Source organism: Rutilus rutilus (genome assembly GCF_951802725.1).
Source record: "Rutilus rutilus genome assembly, chromosome: 22".
Classification (NCBI taxonomy): domain Eukaryota; kingdom Metazoa; phylum Chordata; class Actinopteri; order Cypriniformes; family Leuciscidae; genus Rutilus; species Rutilus rutilus.
The window spans coordinates 4,528,215-4,549,481 of NC_140227.1; the positions used below are offsets into that span (position 1 = coordinate 4,528,215).

Below are 21,267 nucleotides of genomic sequence, written 5' to 3' on the forward strand. Positions count from 1 at the left end.
TGTGCCTTAGGCTGGCCACAATAAAAGGCCACTCTATCACACAGCACAATGCCACAGATGTCACAAGTTTTGAGGGAGCGTGCAACTGGCATGCTGACTGCAGGAATGTCCACCAGAGCTGTTGCCTGTGAATTGAATGTTCATTTCTCTACCATAAGCCGTCTCCAAAGGCGTTTCAGAGAATTTGCCAGTACATCCAACCGGCCTCACAACTGCAGACCGTGTGTAACCACACCAGCCCAGGACCACCACATCCAGCATCTTCACCTCCAAGATCGTCTGAGACCAGCCACCCAGACAGCTGCTGCAACGATCGGTTTGCATAACCAAAGAATTTCTGCACAAACTGTCAGAAACCATCTCAGGGAAGCTCATCTGCATGATCGTCGTCCTCATCGGGGTCTCGACCTGACTGCAGTTCGTCGTCGTAACCGACTTGAGTGGGCAAATGCTCACATTCGATGGCATCTGGCACTTTGGAGAGGTGTTCCCCTCACGGATGAGTCCCGGTTTTCACTGTACAGGGCAGATGGCAGACAGCATGTATGGTGTTGTGTGGGTGAGCGGTTTGCTTATGTCAACGTTGTGGATCGAGTGGCCCATGGTGGCGGTGGGATTATGGTATGGGCAGGCGTATGTTATGGACAATGAACACAGGTGCATTTTATTGATGGCATTTTGAATGCACAGAGATACCGTGACGAGATCCTGAGGCCCATTGTTGTGCCATTCATCCACGACCATCACCTCATGTTGCAGCATGATAATGCACAGCCCCATGTTGCAAGGATCTGTACACAGTTCCTGAAAGCTGAAAACATCCCAGTTCTTGCATGGCCAGCATACTCACCGGACATGTCACCCATTGAGCATGTTTGGGATGCTCTGGATCGGCGTATACGACAACGTGTTCCAGGTCCTGCCAATATCCAGCAACTTCGCACAGCCATTGAAGAGGAGTGGACCAACATTCCACAGGCCACAATCAACAACCTGATCAACTCTATGTGAAGGAGATGTGTTGCACTGCGTGAGGCAAATGGTGGTCACACCAGATACTGACTGGTTTTCGGACCCCCCCCAATACAGTAAAACTGCACATTTTAGAGTGGCCTTTTATTGTGGCCAGCCTAAGGCACACCTGTGCAATAATCATGCTGTCTAATCAGCATCTTGATATGCCACACCTGTGAGGTGGATGGATTATCTCGGCAAAGGAGAAGTGCTCACTAACACAGATTTAGATTTGTGAACAATATTTGAGAGAAATAGGCCTTTTGTGTACATAGAAAAAGTCTTAGCTCTTGAGTTCAGCTCATGAAAAATGGGGGGAAAAAACAAAAGTGTTGCGTTCATAATTTTGTTCAGTGTATGTAATTTCACATGGGATGTTTCTCTTTTTGAGGATAAGCTCTCAAACAGCCTGCGCACCTCTGCCTGAGCTAAATGCATTAAAGGGATAGTTCACCCAAAAATGAAAATTAGCCCATGATTTACTCACCCTCAAGTCATCCTAGGTGTAAGTGCAATTTTGTAAAGTGCATCTATCCATCATAAAAGTGCTCCACACGGCTCTGCAGGGGTTAATAAAGGCCTTCTGAAGCGGAGCGATGCTTTGTGTGAGAAAAATGAATATTTTACTTCATAAAGTTTTAAATATGAATATTTTTCTTACACAGACGCTTCGCTTCAGAAGGCCTTTATTAACCCCCGCAGAGCCTGTGGAGCACTTTTATGATGGATAGATGCACTTTTATGGACTTCAAAACAGAAACGGCCATTCACTGCCATTATAAAGCTTGGAAGAGCCAGTACATTTTTTAATATAACTCCGATTGTATTCGTCTGAAATTTTTGGGTGAACTAACCCTTTAAGGTGAACGTCTCATGATGAAGTGCATTCAGTTTCAGGTGAACTCATGCTGCTGTGAGTGGGGGGTGATGAAGAGCTCTATCTAACAGTCCCAGGATCAGTCAGGGTGTGTGTGTGTGTGTGTGTGTGTGTGTGTGTGTGTCACTGAGCGGCTCCTGTGGCTGCAGGCACTGAAGTGTTGAGGCTGCTGGGGGCCATGAGGATGGGAGAGCCGGTCAGGGGCCCGAGAGCTGTGGAGGCTGGAAGAGCAGCGATTCCTGATCAAACAGAGAAGAAAAGAGGAATCTCAAACTCTCCAGTGACACCAGCTGTACTGTGAGAATGGGGATCGTTTTGGCAATGTCAACCATGGAAAATGCAAAGGAATTTTTAGTTCATTGTTGTTGTGTAAACGTACCCTTAAAGTATGATTAAATCTGCTTATCATTTTTTATCGGAACAAAATCATTATTCTGTTGTTACTTTGATTCCTTGAATTGTGCTTAAAGGAATTTTCCAGATTTAAATCATTATAATATTATCATTTAATATTCATATTAAACATATTAGCATGGACCCTTTTCACAGACTGTGAAGATGCATTTTATCAGTCATCAGAATCATAAATCCTGCTTTTTTTAAGATTTTCATCAAAAAAAACTGTTCATTAATAACACTATCATTTATATTACCTTTGCATCAAATCAAGAAACAAGTTAACGCTGCTGTGAGGGTGTTTCTAATAGCGGCAGTGGGAGTGACAGTAAAATTAACATCTTTCTCTCCTCTGACTGCCGTTATCAATCTCTATTTTTTGTCTCTTTTTGAAAGTTGTGAAAACACTATTGTGGAGTTTTCTTTTGCTATTTGAGCAAATGGGAACACAAAAAATATATTTAATGTATCTTCTCATTCACCGCTATAGAGGTTTACCTAACTGAGACGACTTCCGAAATGTGAAGGGAATGTGATTTTAAATCATGTGTAGAGTTAATTCACCTGTTATCATCGTGGCAGTGCTCACTGAGGTGTTCGCCGTCGGCACATTCGTGGATCCTGCCATGCGACACTGGTCTTTCACAACAGGGACTAAGGCAAGGGGCAAGATGTTAGAATTAATTAAAAAAATCTATTTAAATGTTCTCTTGATAGTAATGTCCAATAGCTCAATTTTTGCACTACTGTAATAATTCAGACGCTCTCACAGAAGTAAGCGTGATCCATGGCCTCTCTCGCAGTCAGTCTGGTCTGATGGTCGTAACGCAACAACTTGTCCAGAAAGTCAAGAGCTTCAGGACTGATCAAGTGTTGGTTTTCACTGTGAACGAACCGCTCCCATCGCTTACGGGAATGTCTAACGTGAAGCAGATGTAAATCAGATTCAGTTTATTTAAAGAAGGCCATGCTAACAATGGCAGGTTATGAATGAAAGAGGCGTAACTACGGCTCACCTTCCCAGAATGTCATTAAATCGAGGATCCAGCTCAATGTTGTATTTATCAATGCAATCATAAAGATCTTCTGTTCCAAGAACTTTGGCAATTCTCACCAGCTTTGAAGAAATGGGAACATACAGGAACACTGTAATTAATTCAGTCAATTACAATTACAAAAAGAACTCCAAAAGTAACGACCAACCACTGTATTCGTTTATGTTACAGTGCTCATGTTACAGAGTATTTAGAGGTTCTTGCACTTACATATTGTTATTGCTCTGATTATATTAATTAATAACAGTTACAATATGTGCATAACAACAAAGACACTGTATCAGTATGAGATTATTCTTCTGAATATGATATTACTCAAAACTGGAATTCACAACACAACTTGTGGAAATCGGAACAGATTTTCAAACACTAGGGATCATACACTTGCCGACTTTGCAAATGGTTACAGAGAAAAACTGGGCATCATACACTAAAGGGCTTTTCACACTTGAACATGCTAACCCATGGATCATTCTAAACCCCAGGTAAACAAGTAATCCTGGGTTATCTTGCTTCATGGTTCACATTGCTCATAATTTAACCGGGGTTAATAGCCTGTCCCAATTTTGGCGAGATAGACGCATTCCTGGGTCAGCATATTTTGTTGTGGAAATCAACATCACGCCACCAGTGCTGTGATTGAGCTTAATTCAGCTGTCACTTGAACTATCCATCTATCAAGTCCCTGATGATATTCACCTGGTCATAGTTATCATGTCCATGGAAAAATGGCTCCTTTCTAAAGATCATACTGGCCAGCATACAGCCAAGACTCCACATATCAAGACTGTAGTCATACATCTGGAATGACAGAAGAGAAGTGTTTTTAGGTTTCTAAAAGCTGCCTTTGACTGCAATTTTTTTAGAGCTTTAATTAACTTTTTTTGGCCAAGCTCAGCAATCAAAGTCTAAGGAGAGTGGTTGGGTAACCATCCTCAGAAGATAAACTGTTTTAAAGGGTTGAAAGTCTTAGCAGGGCGGTGACTAATTAACACTAGGGGCCCTATTTTAACGATCTGAAACGCAAGTATCAAGCGCGAAACGCAAGTAACTTTGTGGGCGGGTCTTGGGCGCTGTTGCTATTATACCGGCGGGATAAATGACTCTTGCGCCCGACGCAAATCTAAAATGGGTTGGTCTGAAGTAGCTTCATTATTCATAGGTGTGGTTTGGGCGTAACGTGAAATAAACCAATCAGAGCGACATCTCACATTCCCTTTAAGATTGCTATTATAACGGCGGATTTGCCAGGCGCGCGACAGGAGCGGTTCACAGCCGAGGAGACCGACGTTCTCGTCAGGGCCGTAAAACACAGAGAAGTGGGGTTGGGGATGGAGAAACACACCCAAATTAGCTTCGGTTAAACAGGCGTATGATAATATGGGTAAATGTGTAAGCTAGATTTATGCTTTTATAATAAACTATCTATCTATCTATCTATTGTAATAATGTATGATTTGCAAAAATGAAAACTGCTGCTTCTGTGTAGATGAGAGAATCAAAGTGCATGCACGTTGTGCACACGCTACATTGATTATGGCCAAGCATGCGCCCTTAAAATAGCATATGAATATCATGCGCAACGTGCCACTGACTTTAGACGAGGTTTTTCCTGGTCTGTGGAGGAATTGTTTTCTAAACCTGCAAAATAGCACCAGGGAACGTTTGCGCCGGAACACGCCGCCTCTTTGCGCTGAACCGCCCCGGGAGCGCAAGTTCATTCCCTAATTTACCGACGTGCGTCTGTGGAGGGAAAAGTCCGCTGTGCGCGGGTGCAAGATAGGGCCTTAGACCTTTCTAATCAATAGATGCCCTTAATAAAGACAATTCCAAACTGTACCAGGTAGTATTGTGTCGAATATTATTACAGAATGGTGAAACTAACAACAAAATACAACATGTTTTCCTCAGTTGGACAATGTTATCCGCACATATGGTAATAAGTCTGACCTGGTAATCTATCAGTAGTTCTGGGCCTTTGAAGTAGCGAGAGGCGACTCTGATGTTGTACTCCTGTCCTGGGTGATAGAATTCAGCCAGTCCCCAGTCAATAAGACGCAACTGAAACACCACAGCATTCAATGGTCATTTGAAATCTATCTTCTATCTATTTATCTATCTATCTATCTATCTATCTATCTACTGATGATGTATATATGACTAAAGATGGATTTCTATGGAAGCTTGTTTCCGCAACGGAATAAAAAATAAATAAAACATTTTGTTTATTTCTCACAATTCAAAAAAAAAAAGACAGAATATCTTGCAATTGCGAGAAATGTCAGAATGAACTGTTATCTTGGAAAAAGGAGGTTGCAAAAAGTATTTAATAGAAGGGGGCAAATAATTGTTCCCAACGTGTTTTGGAGAAAAACATTTATTTCATAATGTGATTTTCCCCCCACTTTCAATTCTTTTATTTCAATGAAAGGTTAGATTTGTGCTAATTTTTTTAAATAAAATATCAAAAGGATTAACAATGCGGATTTATTTTTTACAGCCATCTTTGATCATATTTACCAAGGGGGCAAATAATTCTGACCAGCACTGTATATTCAACTTTTCTTTTCTAGTATTATATTGCGTCATATTGTACTTTAATTGTTTCTAATGTAACTCCAAAGATCAATGGTGTTGTCGTATCTTATCTGAATATGCATATTATAAACCAATGCTGCGTTGACATGGTTTATTTTAAAAGTCAACGTCGGTTACCTTTCTGTGCTCATGATCAATCATGATGTTGTGTGGTTTGACATCTCTGTGCATAATACCCATACTGTGACAGAAATCCAACGCCTAGACACACATAAAAACATGACATCATATAAAAACCTCCAAATCTATTTAAGGAATCAAAATTATACACAGGAAGGACCATCCAAAAACAATATAGTAGTCGATGCAAACACTTGTGGTGGTATCTCTCACCTTTAGAATCTCAAACATGTAGAAGCGAATGTCATAGTCTGTCAGTGTCTGATACAGTTGCTGATAAAAACAAGCAAAAAAGAAAAAATAATAATTACATATGGGTTGTGCTGTTGTAGATCAGTAATAAAATATTGAGATTGAGATTTACCTTAAAGTCTGTGTTGTTCACATGTTCAAAAACTAAGGCAGGTGTTCTGGACTGCAATGTGTAAACGGGTTTTATTTTCTTAAGTAACATCACAAGAAAATAAATACTCAAAAGTCGATATAGTACTATAATTTGATTGTTGGTTTTGTATTACGAATATCACACACAAGCAAGCGTTCTGAACACTGACCACAGGGTCTTTGACGATGTCGAGGAGAGAGATGATATTCGGACCTCCTCGAAGGTTCTCAAGAATCGTTATTTCACGCTTTATCTTCTTCTTCTTCACAGGCTAAAAAAAGAGATAAAATAATAAATAAAAATTGACATCAAGTATGTGTCGTCATCACATCAAAGCATTAAAAAAGAGAGAAAAGTCGGTTTATACGTGTATCCTTTTGACACCTTAGTCTGTGTGCTTTTTATATTGAGGAGCAACAATATGTTACATTAACAATATATGCTGTAATAACTGGACAGGTGCATACACCAATATGCCACATTAATATCTGAGAAAAGCGTGGCTTCAAAAGCCTTCATGTTTATTCTTGCATCATCCATTTTCGCTAACCACAGAATCAGGAGGAATTGTTCTTACCTTTAGTATCTTCACCACTACTTTCTCGTTGTTGGTGATGTTGATTGCTTCAAACACTTCACTGTACTTTCCTCTGCCTAACTTGCGGACCAGTTGAAAATCATCTTGATTGCTGCATGGGAAATATATTCAAATCCTATTTTTTTCAAGGTCATTAAATTCATTTTAACATAACTAATATATGAAAATAAAGAGTTTCTGAGATCAAAACTAAAGCCAAAAGAGCTAAAGCGAAACGGCTGCAGCAGAGCAGGTCTGAACCACGGTGAGAGCGGCAGAAGCATTTAATCAATGAACTGAGGAGGAAATACAAAACGTGTGCAGAGCCCCTGATAACGGCCCTGTTTCCGGAAGAATCTGGTGAATCTAGGGGACAATTTAACAACTCAAACACAACACGAACTTAAGAAGCCATGCAAACTGATTGTGTTTGCCACTTTAAAGATATCACTGCAATCTTGCATTTATGTACCTCAAACAAATAATAAAAAACTATTTAAAAAAGGCATACTTTTATATGCAATATGGACAAGGAGGAACATTATATTGTGCGTGTGTCTAAATGGAATTAAGGTATAAAAAAGGTATTTTATAAAAATGAAATATATACAAGTGTGTGCACCAAATGAGAGTAAAAATCTGCATTGAGTATATGAGATGGTGTCAATAGCCATAATTTGGCCTATAATATTTTTATGAATTCTAGCAATGCAATGTTGTGAGAACATGAACATGAAAAAACGTGAACGAAGCTCGGGCCAGTCAAAGTTTAAGCCTTGCCAATTGAAATATTCAAGTGCAAGAAGACGCGAAAGGGAATTTGTTCGTTCCTCACTGTGTGGGACGTTTTCTGTGCGCAAACATCCGAAGCACACACCCAGAAGTCCGCGTCTCGGACAGCACGCGAAAACTGAATTGAACTCTTGCACGTCTTCTTGCGCTTTAAAATGCCCGTATTGGCGAGTAAGTATCCTCTCAAACATAGTCAGTTATGTCTTAAGTAAACATAAACAGTTGAGAAAGAAAATGCATGTGTATCAGGATCCATGCATTAGGTCTTAAAGTGACAGCAACCTAATATAAACCTGCTGCTGTCTGTCATCAAACAACAAAAGACAAAGAAAAACCACTCACCGCTCTTGACTGAATAACTTTTGCAACTTTAATAAGTATTAATCCATGTTTCATTTATACAGTGCCGTGTTATTTTATATTTGATTGGTTTATTAAATTTCTGTACCTAAAAGTTTTGAATTTTTATTGGTATCTAAAATTTTGATGTCATAACTGCCTGTTTTTGCAAAAACAGTTTAAAAATATTCATGGCCGGTCAATTTTCTTAAGTCACGGCCATTATTTAATAATTTGTAACTATATTATTTAAGTAATACATACCCCCACTCAATAATATGAGATTCATAGTCCCAGTATTCTCTGGGCCGGTGTGTGTTCACCTCAGTGTAGACTCTGGCGCGACTCGGCACAGGTCCTGACATGACACACAGTTTGACACTGCGTTTACTATGCTGCGAATTAAAAATCAGATGGGAAAACACAAGCAGTCTTGCTGAAGGCCACAGAAGATGGAAGCACCTCTGGATGGCTGTGGGAGAAAAGTAAATAAAGTGGGAAATCTGTGACTTTGTTAGGATGATACTAGTTAAGCTAATTCACTAAATATACAGTATAAATGATAACGAATCATGATCACCATGAAGAGTTTGAAAAAACTCAAAGCAACAGTTCTCCTGTATGACTCTTTTTGTGGAACATTAAAAGTGTTTAGTTACCAACATTCTTCAATTTTATTTTATTTTCGTCTTCTGCAGAAGAAAGAAAGTCAAACAGGTTTGAATGACATGAGGGTGAGTAAATAAAGGCAAAATGTTCATTTCTGGGTGAACTATTCCTTTAACTAGTATTTGCTTTAGTGCTGAACATCTTGTTTTCATGGAAGAGTCTAAAGGATCTAAAGAACTTTACATGTGGTTTGCATCATCAAAAATCCTTTGTCAGAAAACCATGTAAATCCCCCTTTTCATAATCAATCAGTTTGCAATTAGATTTGCATTTCCTGAAGGAAATACCAGCACTTGCAAGGAAGCCAAAGAAAGGTTTTTTTTTTATAAAGAAAAGGAGACCCAGCTGACGTCATCAGCTACAAATGACTTGTTCAGTTTAATACATTAAAATGAGCTGAAGTAACATGATTATGGAACATCTTGTCACAACTTAATTTTATTGTGTTCAATCCACCTAATTTATTTAAAACTGAAGTTTACTTAATCCATTTGTGTTGGAACTACATGAGTTTTTTGTTGTTGTTGACATCAAATAACTAAGGGGGCAGTGGATCTGTAGTTCCCATCATGCTTTACAAGGGAATTAATTGTTATTTTATGTGTTTTTCAGTAAAGGGAAAGACACGTTAGTGATTAATGTTCAGTTATGTTGTAGATTTAGAAGAGTTTCTGTAAAGTTTTTGAATTTTATGGTGAACCATGGTGCTGAAGAGTGGTGGTGTTTCAAAGTCTGAATAGGAACAATTGTGTTTTGATCTACTTTGTTCAATACGAATAGTATGTTTTGCTAAAAATTATGTTTAGCGCTTGTTGCCTTACAATTTAAGTTTTAACTAGAGCAAACATTGCGTAGCATTTTAACTAGAGAAAATTTAATTATTTTTATTTTTATTTAAATATATTTACTTGAATTCACATTCTGCAAATGATTAGATGTTAAACTGGCTTGCCATAATATTATTAAGCTATTTCTAAATAAGAGAAATGGCATATGATTAAGTGGTTAAGAGATATTACGCATCAAAAACTCAATGATCATATCATGTGTTATAGCAGTGAAACAAACACATATCTGAAGCACAGTGTAATAAATGTGTGATGAGTTTTCACTGCACAATCCATGAGTAACTGCCGGCTCCCTCATCCCAGCACTACTAGTCTTCTTCACTATAGCATTACACAAACGCATTTACCTGTTCGATGATCGCAGTGCTGATGCGCTTATGTCCAGCCCGTCGTGGGGATAAATATCCTTATTTCATTGGGATATTGAGTAATTTCTGTCTCAGAGACTCAACATGGCTGTTTGAGAGCTGCTGGGCTTTGAGAGCGCACGCGCCAAACACAACAGACAAATGCAATGCTGACTGACCTAGACAGAACATACACATATTATTTTCTCAAATAACAAGCACACATGGCGCTAGCAGCACCAATGGTTCGATTCCAGGGAATACAAACTGATTAAAAAAATGTAGTCTAGATACCTTGAATAAAATTTAAACCTCTTTGGATAAAAGCATATGACACATTAATACATGTAAATCTTTAATCTCTTACGTGCACGTGCATACTGAAAAATCACCATTGCATTTATATGTCTCAAAGCCATATTGCACCCTGGTTTTTGGCACATAGCACAAGGTTTTATATGAATTTTCAGCAGTCATGATTTTTTCAGAAATCTTTTTAATATTCTGGAAAAGAAACATTTCTTCTTATTTTTAATGTTACCCTAGTGAAAAAAAAGTATACTTTATTGTATTTGAAATATATTCCCCTTTTCAATAGTACAAATATACTTAAAATCTGTTTATTTTATACAAATATACTATATGCACTTTAGTATATTTCAGAAAAAATATATACTTAAAGTGAAAATTCAGTTTATTTTTTAAAAGCGTATTTATTTGCACTTTATTAAAATATATTTTAGGTATATTTTAACTGTGTGCTGGAAATGATCATTTAACAATGCATTGAAAGTATACTTTCAAAATACATTATAGTATTCAATAGTATTTTGTACAAAGTAGAGCTAAGTTTTAGTTTAAGGCTTTTTTAACCCTCTATGGTACGGTGTTGCCTCCAGGCAACATAGTCTATTTTAGCTTTTTTTTATAAAAACATAATAAAATGTAATTGTTCAATGCTCTCTAAGGGGAGGGGAACTCAAATACTAACCAAAGAAAATGCAAAAGAGTGGTCACATGACCCACAGGGGTACATTTAGTTCCCTCTTTCAACACACGTGCACATGTCACATGGCTCCATATTTTCTCCACTGAAAAGGGCATTTTTCACTAATTTCTGTCCAAATAATCAGCCACAAAAAATCAGAGTCACCTTCATTGGTAAGTAAAGAAGTATTTTCAAAAAACTTTACATTATATATCATCAAATTTATCATAGGAAATTACATAAAACTGCTTGTTGCCTCGAGGCAACATTGTACCATAATGGAATCACATAAGGCCATGCCAGGCATACTACATATGAATACAATTATATTTTGTTTGTAAGGAAAAGAGTTTGAATTATCTAAATGTATCTGTATTTTTGCAAACTGAAAACTTGGCATGGTTCGACGGGTTATTTGGCCACTATAGTGGGTAATCGGACAAATAGTGGGTTCGTGGGAAAGGGGCGTGGCTTGGGAGTGGTAAGCGGGGGTCGATGGGGTATTTGGCCTCTATAGTGGGTAATCGGACAAATAGTGGGTTTGTGGGACAGGGGCGTGGCTTGGGACTGGTCAGGGGGGTCAGCGGGACATGTGCCTACTATAGTGGGCAATCGGACAAATGGGTTAGTGGGACAGGGGCATGGCTTGGAGCCGGTCAGGGTGAACAGGACATTTGGCCACTATAGTGGGCAATTGGACAAATAGCGGGTCCATGGGACGGGGGCATGGCTTGGGACAAGTCAGGGAGGGTCAACGGGACATTTGGCCACTACAGTGGGCAATCGGACAAATAGTGGGTTAGTGGGATGGGGGCGTGGCTTGGGACAAGTCAGGGAGGGTCAACGGGACATTTGGCCACTACAGTGGGCAATCGGACAAATAGTGGGTTAGTGGGACGGGGGCGTGGCTTGAGACCGGCGGTGGGGTCAACAGGACATTTGTCTACTATAGTGGGCAATCGGACAAATAGAGGGTTAGTGGGACTTGTAGGGGTCTCGTATTTCGGGGGGTTCCCGACGGGCCCCTGGAGGACCCCACACGGGTCATTAGGTCGGCCGGGGAGGTCTTCCAAATGTTTGATCTTGCTGTTGTTGAGTTCTGGCCTTCATATTAGGATAATGTTATAGTGATTGTAAATGTTTTACCTTGACACAGCATGTTTTGATGTTTTTTAATGTTTTGATATGATAACTTGATGATATAATGGTTTGTAGTACTTGCGTTCCACGATGGTACAATGTTGCCTGAGGGCAACAGCTGGATAATAAATGTTACTTTTTATTAAATATGAAATGTGTAATTTAATAAAAACTTGATAAATATGTTTGTTCAAGTGTTTAGTTAAATAAATTGATGTTTTCAATAAATATATAATTTTTTTTCTTCATGAAAATGTCAAATGTTTCAATTTGTCCATTGTGGTACAATGTTGCCTTGAGGCAACAAACTTATAATTAATAAATAAATAAAAAAATAATGATAATATTTATTGATATTGCTATAGTGTCAAATTTTAAGCAGGAAAAACATAACAAATATTTTTTTTCTCACTGATATCATAATGCGTACCATAGAGGGTTAAAAGCTTCGGGAGACCCGAGTTCGAGTCCGGGCTCGTGGACCTTTCCTGATCCCGTCAGGTACAGCGTTTCTCAATCACCAGTAGCCTACTTACTATGGCGCTCGTTTTGTGTCCATTCTTGTACTTTTGAGCGTCTTACTGAACTGGTGACCCACGTGACGACCTGACGTGACGTCAGCGTCTTAAAATTAGCAGTTTTTTACCATGCAAATATACAAAACCAATATTGTACACCTAAACCAACACTAAAATATTTACTGCATCCTGCTGTACTGTAGCCTACCTGAATACTTGAACTTTTACAGTTTTTCTGAATTGCTAACACCAAACTCCATTCTCTGACCCAAATGATCAATGGCCTAAACCAATTTGTCAAATATATCACTATTTCTGCAAAACCTTAAACAAATCTCCTGCACTCTTTTTTCAAAACTCTAAACACATTCTCAATTATTATAACACATCGCACAGTGATACATTTGTGTTGCAAAACACTAAACACAAAAGGCAAAATTTCTCACACAACGATTCAAAATTGTTCACACTTTTATCTAATGATGTGATCAAACCAACTGTATAGGTATCTGTAACTGTAACTGTATTGTGTCTCCTGATGAGGCTCTACGAGGTAATGTGCGATGTCCCAGTGCGCAATGCGGTCGTACGGATTCCTGGCTAAAAAAGGCATATGAGTCTGTTGCCTACATTACTCGTGCAGAAAACACAATCTGCCAGTTACTTCTTGCTGCCACCAGTACGCTGGAACCTGTAAATGCGGATCCCTCTATTTCACAATTTCTGCAAACTGCTCTGTTGGCAACAGGCCATGTGACCCGCGAGCTGGGTAGTCTTACAGCCACGCTTCTGGCAGCCCGCCGTCAAGTGTGGCTTGCCCAAGCACGGCTGCCGGAGGACTGTAAGAAAACCTTGAGAGATCTTCCATTTGTTCCTGTTGCATCTTTTTGGTCCAAATGTTACAGAACTGCTGGAAAAGAGGGTAAAGCTGTCTAAAGCCACTCGTCAACTGACACAGGTGCAGTGCAACCCTAACTTTAGGATGCCAGTGGTTCAGGTCATAGAACATATCAACCTGCTAGAACTAAGGGCAGTGTTCTTGGCTCTAAAGTACTTCATGCCGGTCCTAGCAGGCCGCCATGTTCTTGTTCGGTCCGACAATACCTCAACAGTGTTCCATCTCAACCACCAGGGTGGCACGAGATCCCTCAGGTCTCTACAGCTGACTCACGAGATCCTGACATGGTGTCAGCCACGACTTCACTGACGGCAGCCCATATTCCAGGAGCATGCAACCAGACAGCGGATGCTCTTTCCAGGGATCAGGTACATCCAGGAGAATGGAGACTTATCTCTATCTCTCTCTCTCTCTCTCTCTCTCTCTCTCTCTCTCTCTCTCTCTCTCTCTCTCTCTCTCTCTCTCTCTCTCTCTCTCTCTCTCTCTCTCTCTCTCTCTCTCTCTCTCTCTCTCTCTCTCTCTCTCTCTCTCTCTCTCTCTCTCTCTCTCTCTCTCTCTCTCTCTCTCTCTCTCTCTCTCTCTTGCTCTTGCTCTGGTTAATTCATAAGAAAAATATTACAGCACTACTTTATTTCACTTCAGAATTCTAGATCTGAGCTGTAGATAAACGGGGAAAAAAATTCTGAACTATATATCTTTTCCGTCAGACTTTTGACCAGCAAAACATTCCTGTCATGACAGCTGTTATCTTATCTATTTATCCAACCCCATTTAAAAACAGTCTGTGGGTGCCATCTTTTGGACATTTATCATATTGCATTGGTTTTCATTTCTTGTCCTCAAACAGAGCACTAATCTGTTTATTTTTAAGTTTAAGTTACACATTCTACAATGATTAAGAAAGAAAATCAAATGTGTTTTTTAATGGTAGTATTATTTTATACAGAAATAAATTATTTATAATTCAGATGAGAATAAAATACAAGGCTTAAGACATTTATTTTCCTTTAATCTGCTGGCAATTTATCATCCTCAATGTCTTGACTTCATGCACAACGAGTTTGGTGCCGATCGGATTAATTCCCTAGGAGGAGTATATCAAATTCCAGAGCATGCGTTTTCCAAACAACCCATAATAGCTGACTTCCTGTTGGGCGGAGCTAATAACATAGGAAGTTGTTCGGCCCGATGAGATCTATATGTTTACCGAGTTTCATACTAATTCATGCAAACGTGTTTGATATATGGACCAAGTTTTCGGACCCCGTTCAAGGAAAGGACCTAGACGAGGCTAGACAAATATATAGCTATAGGCTGTCAAGGGCTAGGAGGATGGTGGAGAACTCATTCAGGATCCTTGCATCCAAGTGGGAGTGGTACCAAAGGAGGATCAAGCTGCAGCCCCAAAATGTGGACAATGTTATAAAGGCCACTTGTGTCCTGCATAACTACATCATCAAAACCACTGACCCAACAAACCAACACCAAGCACCAGACTGTTTGGCAGAATTCAGTAGCAGTGGAGCTGTACAGAATCTACAGCAGTGTGGGAATCATCCATCAAAGGAAGCATTTCTGATAAAGGAGGCCTACAAGGACTATTTTATTTCTACTGGAGCAGTCCCATAGCAGCAGAATGCTTGCTTTGGAGTGGCTCAATAGGAAATTTAACTGTTGCACAATCTCTATATTTAATTCTATTCTGTTCATGATATTTATGAAGTAATTAAAAAAAATCCAATGTATTCAACACTACAAATGTTATTATTTAACTTATTGACTAGAATGACTAAAAAGGCTGCTTTCCACATTAATTGACTCATTTATTCTTTAAGCAATCACAACATTTACAGACATTTTATCTGCACATTTTTAAGTTAAGTTGTAACAGTATGTGGAAGTCTTTAAAAATGTGTACTCAAATTTACTGGCTGAAGGGGATCCACTGGCTTCATACATTGTCTCCATTTCTGCCCTATAAGGACAAGCTCATGAATCTTAAATTTTACCTTAGCTTTTGTGTGCACTGCACTGGCATCTGTCGCATGGAGGTAGCCATTGAATTAAAAATGCATCTATCTCATCCTCCTGATGCTGTTTCCTGCTACCCAAATACTCCATTATTGCAGCATCAACTGCAGATGGAGCAAAAGTGGCACTTCTTTTGGATGCGGACTTGGATTTTTTCCCTGGTTCTGTCCTCTTCTGCCATTTTGACTCTAGCTGTCTCTCATCTGCATCCTTTTCCTCCTCTGCATCATCTGCCTCATCTGGTAGATTACCGGATGTTCTATAAAAAATAATTTAGATGTGGTCTGCATTACAATTCATATGAGATTTAAAAATAGTTAGATAATAAAATAACTCCATGAGTAAAGCACAAGTAAAGTTCTGATTATTGATAATTAACTTAAAGTGTGGAATCATAAATTCCAGGATCCCTGAATATTTGTATGGCTTCTGAAAATTTGCTGGCTGTTTTTTTCTGCTTAGGTGATGGGCATCTCGGATGTTGATCCACTTCTTCTTAGCACTATTCAATTGTTGTTAACATGTACTTAAATGTTTTTGCTATTCTTGTTGCATTTACACGTCCTTTACCAGCAGATGTCCTCAGCATGCTATGTTTCGAGCGCATCTAAACCGAATCTAGCTAGTCTAGTGTAATCGATCTAATCTAGCAGTGAATTTAGCTGACGAAGTCAATAATGGAATACAAACAACGCCACTATTTGCTAGCCTGCATAATGATCTCATCGTTAATACTTCTTACCATTCCAAGGGTACGACCGATTGCTTTCCATATATCCATTTTTTTAATACCCACCCTAGCTCTCAGCACTGACCTCATCGAGATTGTTCTTTAAACAGTGAATAGACCTATTTTAATGAGCACCCAGTGTTTATTTGCCATTTGTGCAATTTGTGTATGTTGTTAAATTAATAAACACTTCTTGTTTCCCTGCATTTTTCAGGATTACTCACCTTTGGCATGACATCTGGATAGCAGTCACAAACATCTTAATTCATGTTGTTTCTTTATTTTATACTTTTTTTTTTTTTTGTATCAATGTCTTAATTGGAAACACTTTACAATAACGTTTCATTAGTTAACATTAATTTACATTAACTAATAATGAACTGCACATATACAGCATTTATTCTTTTTGTTAACATTAGTTAATGTACTGTGAACTAACAATGAACAGCTGTATTTTTAACTAACGTTAAACAAAGATTAACAAACACAGCAACAAATATATTGCTCATAGTTAGTTAATACATTAAATAATGTTAACTTATTTATTGTACCTTATTGTAAAGTGTTACCCTGATATGATTGTAAAGTGCGTTGGGTGTACAGTAGTACATATGAAAGCGCTATATAAATGACTCATTCATATATTCAACATTAATTTCCTTATGTTTTGTGCTGTATTGTCATCTCAAGGTTTTTGGTGTCACAGGACAATGTTGTAAAGCATTAATTTTACTTTGCCTAGTAAAATAGGCAAATCTGATTTTATGCTGATCAGACAAAGGTATAGGCCTACTTATCACAGAGGGCAATTAAGATCATGCAACTAAGATTACTCAGTAAACTCTATTCAAATACATCACTTAATCTCCCACGTCCTCTGTCTGCACCTCTTGTACTATAGGTTTTAAAAAATCTGACCAAAATCTGATGTCCTAACAGAGAGGTCTACTGATGACTGGATTAAATTCATTTGTTCACTTTTCACTTGATGTATTTCACAATATTTGTATATATTTGCCTTTACGTTTCTCCAAAACTGTACAGTAAAATGACTAGAAAATAAATGCAGTAATAGTCAGGGTCACTCTGAACAGGAATCAAATAAAAGAATGAGCAAACCTATAAAGGAAAGATTTTTATGAGTGTTTGAAAATGGGACATGGTGTAAGTGCTAGAAGGTAAACGTCAAATGTCAAAACTGTTCCCTTATATATGTATATAAAATGTGTGTGTGTGTGTGTGTGTGTGTGTGTGTGTGTGTGTTTTGAGTATCATATTTCATACATGAGGTATGAATGTATATTTCATAGATCAGGTTTTCATATATGCAATTCAAAGATAATTGACAGATTAAAAGCCACCAAAAGCCTGTTGTCATTTACATGAACATGAAAAATGTAAATAAATAAATAAACATGAATAAATAAAGTATAATAATGAATGTATACTTTATATATACAACAATAAAAATGCAAAAAAAAATGAATGTTTGATAATTAACATTAATATTAAATTTAATTAACATTAATAAAGTATAATAATTCATGTATAATATATATAAAAACATTAAAATTAACAAAAAAAAATGTAAAAAAAAAAAAATTGATGTATGATAATTAACATTAATATGAACGTGAATAAATTATGTAATTAATGTAAATCATATATAGGCCTAGAAACATTAAAATAATAAAAAATAAAAAAAAGTCATGTTTTTAAAAACAATTAAGAAATTGTATTATTTGTGTCCTAATAAGATGGAAAATAGCAGAAATAGAGTCTTAAAATCAATTTTGACCTCTTCCAGCACCCATACCGTAAGTGCACGATTAGACGCTCATACAAAAAAAAAAGAAAAAGTGCAGCTGGCTTGACCATGTATTTTAACCGAGCGGCCCCCAGTGGAAATTGCTTTTGGGAAACACACCCCTGTTAATCTCTGAAACCGAATTTCAGCGACTATAACGACGGCAAATTAATGCATGGTTCCCACAAAAACACGGTTTAGGCTGTAATAAGTTATACGTTATGTATAAAGTATACTTACAATTCCATACATTTTTTTGAAATCCTTTGGAGAGTCTTTTGCCAGTTTCCGATCGAAACTCATCTTTATTCCGTAACGTTACGCTGCAGACAAACTTTCTGCTGACGTGATTTAAACTTTCAAAAAATGGCAAAACATTTTTTCAGCGTTACCTTCTTGTGTTTTGTCTTCCGGTCTGTATTTTCACAGCGATCTTACGCATTTATGAATGAACGGCTCGGGTTCAAATCTTCCCTGTCTACTGACATTTGTTAAAGCAACACTAAGTAGGATTTTTTACCTTCAAATAATGTTTCCAAAATCGTTTCAGTTGTTCATCAAGTCGTGACAGGGTGAAAGGCACTTATGCCACCGCTTTGCGGTCCTTTATCTGGTATATCCACGCTATGTAAGATTGCCAGATCGGGTCGCGTTTCTGTAGTTCTAATGAGACATAAGAAAACTTCAAATTTGACTTGCTTTACGGCAAGCGTTACAATTGCCGATAGGTGGAGCGTACTCGACAGTACTCTACCTTGTCTGTGGCCATTGTTGATTCCAAAGCCGGTGCTGGATAAACAGCGAGCGTGCGCGTGCGACAGTAGGATGCGGTAAGCTAAATTATTTACGACAGCGGTAATGGACAATTCCGCTTCCAACCTGTAGGGCGACCGCAGAGGAAAAGTTCCTTGGTGTTGCTTTAAGACATCTGCTTTAAACATTACATTCCTCATGATAACTTTCGTTAACTTTACAATAAGTAAATCCACTTCACCAGCTTACTCCTCAACAGCAATGCCATTGAACTTCCATTCCCTTTCGAACGGTCAGTCGTACTGCGTCTTAAAACGCTAGGGGAAAACTCCTTTCTCCGAAATACTGAAGCCTTTATAAAATAACGTAGTACTACTGCACAGCCATACAGTGCTGAGGCTTACTCGCACGCTATCGGCTGGTCAGTGGGAACTGCACAAACCAATGGCAGAGTGGCGTACCTGCGCAAACCAATCGGTGCGAAGCCTGCCGAACTGAACGGAAATTCCAGGGGGAATCCGCCTATAAAAGACTCTCCAATTGCCATGGATTCAAATTTAATATTCTTCAGCGATGATCTTCGGACCTTGCTGATCATCTGTACATCGAAGCCTACGCCTTCTCGCTGAGTCAAGTGGAGCCTGCAGCGGAACAGCAGCAAGCCAGCAGCCGGCCTGATCCAGTAGCGAGCCAGCGGCCTGACTGATCAGTGCGCTCAATCACCAGCGATCCCGTGAGCTGTCGCACTGTCTCCCCTGCGCTCTCCGGCAAAACACTGGCGTATCCTTTCATAATAATAAGCTTTCACCAAAAAGCAAACGCCGTTGTAATGCCGAACCACACACGTGGCACATGCAGAGCCTCTCTGCATCATGACGACGGTCACAGCGAGCGTGTGTGCCTGGGAGCCCCGCGCTGACGCCGCTCTAATAATATATAATAATAATACATTTTATTTAAAGGCGCCTTTCTCGTTACTCAAGGACACCGTACAAAGATACATAATACATTTAAAAACAGTAAAAGTATAAATAAATAAAGAATAGAAGAACAACTGAAAAAGGCAGAGCATGTGACATTAAATATGATATGCAGTTTTAAACAAAAGTGTTTTGAGTTGCACTCAGCGAGTCCAGCTGCTCTCACTGCGCTCATGGATAGCACTCTTTTCAGAGCGCAACCCCGCCCCTCGCACTCTGCCGTTCCCTTTTCCTGCCAAACCTTTTCCTTCGGTGGAAAAAATGGCGGAGTCAGAGGGCTGAGTATCAGGAGGTCAGTGAGCTCACGCCGGCCAGGTTACCGCGTGCCTCACTGTCTCCTCAGAGAGAGATGTTGCCCGTGATGTTTTCCAGCACGGCCAGCACCCCCCCCCCCCCCCTCAACACCAGAGGTCTCGTTCGGGGGATATGATGAGGAGCCGTGCGATGACTCAGTGTCATTGGAGGCATCTGACGCTGAGGATTGGTCGGGTTTCTTCGAAGACCCCGCCCCCTCTCCGTCTCAGCATCGCAGCGTCTCCAAGGCGGGAAATGTGGACGCCGAATTAATCTGGACTGGGCTTGGACTGGGCCTTGCCTGAAAAGCCTGCTGGACGAGTGGTTTCTGCCGGGGCGCCAGCAGGCCCCTCGCCAGAGAACTGGCCCGTTTTTCCCAGGAGCTGGCAAAATCGTGGCACGCCCCCTACTCTGCACGCGTACGTCTCTCTTCTCGTCTGTGCTCTCGACCATCGACGGCGCAGAGGAAAAAGGCTACGCGCGGCTGCCTCCCCTCGAGGAAGCCGTGGCGGCGCACCTCTGCCAATCCTCGACAATTGGCTGGAAAGCTAAGGTTTCTCACCCGTCTAAGCCCTGCAGGACGACCTTGGCCTTAGCGGGTAGGGCCTAGGCATTTGCAGAGCGTTTCACCATGGCACAAAAAGTGTCCCAGGCTATGAGATACCTTCTGCCCAAACGCTCCAGCTCTGCTGCCTTGAGTCGCAAGAAAAGCGCGCCGACTCACGGGCATAAAACACACTTCAGTAACGAGCAACGTGTGTCATGTCCTCCGCGCTGAAGTGGTGAGCTTATTGAAAAAAGCGGCTATAGAGGCGGTGCCGCCAACCCAGAGCGAGTCAGGTTTTTACAGCCGCTACTTCCTTGTTCCCAAAAAAGACGGCGGCCTCAGGCCCATTCTAGACCTCAGAATGATAACTCTGAAGCAAATCCTTGCACAGATTCGCCTGATGGATTGGTTCTTCTCAGTGGATCTGAAAGATGCTTACTTTCACATCCAAATAGTGCCCCGTCACAGACCGTCCTTGAGATTCACATTCGACGGGACAGCTTACCAGTATACAGTCCCGCTATTCGGACTGTCTCTGGCCCCCCGCACTTTAAGACAAATGGA

At 39.7% G+C, this 21,267-nt stretch overlaps 1 protein-coding gene across 1 annotated transcript; it reads right to left on the bottom strand.

The window, feature by feature from the left end:
- Window positions 1–1,688: 1,688 nt before the first annotated feature.
- Window positions 1,689–10,086, bottom strand: csnk2a4 (casein kinase 2, alpha 4 polypeptide). The gene is made up of 13 exons (XM_084395535.1): window positions 10,018–10,086; window positions 8,418–8,625; window positions 7,023–7,134; window positions 6,615–6,716; window positions 6,425–6,475; window positions 6,274–6,333; window positions 6,058–6,141; window positions 5,293–5,403; window positions 4,042–4,143; window positions 3,304–3,404; window positions 3,058–3,206; window positions 2,852–2,941; window positions 1,689–2,130 (listed from the first exon to the last, which is right to left on the bottom strand). Exons 2-13 carry the CDS (start codon window positions 8,516–8,518, stop codon window positions 2,015–2,017), a joined length of 1,179 nt encoding a protein of 392 aa, XP_084251661.1. The 5' UTR covers window positions 8,519–8,625; window positions 10,018–10,086; the 3' UTR covers window positions 1,689–2,014.
- Between the last annotated feature and the right edge of the window lie 11,181 nt (window positions 10,087–21,267).

What these genes read in the sequence shown, in the direction of transcription:
- csnk2a4 (XM_084395535.1), bottom strand. Translation starts at nt 8,518, where the DNA reads ATGTCAGGACCTGTGCCGAGTCGCGCCAGAGTCTACACTGAGGTGAAC. An exon ending in ACATCGTCAAAGACCCTGTG is followed by an intron (nt 6,476 to 6,614) that starts GTCAGTGTTCAG and finishes TACACATTGCAG; the next exon opens with TCCAGAACACCTGCCTTAGT. An exon ending in TGAACAACACAGACTTTAAG is followed by an intron (nt 6,334 to 6,424) that starts GTAAATCTCAAT and finishes TGTTTTTATCAG; the next exon opens with CAACTGTATCAGACACTGAC.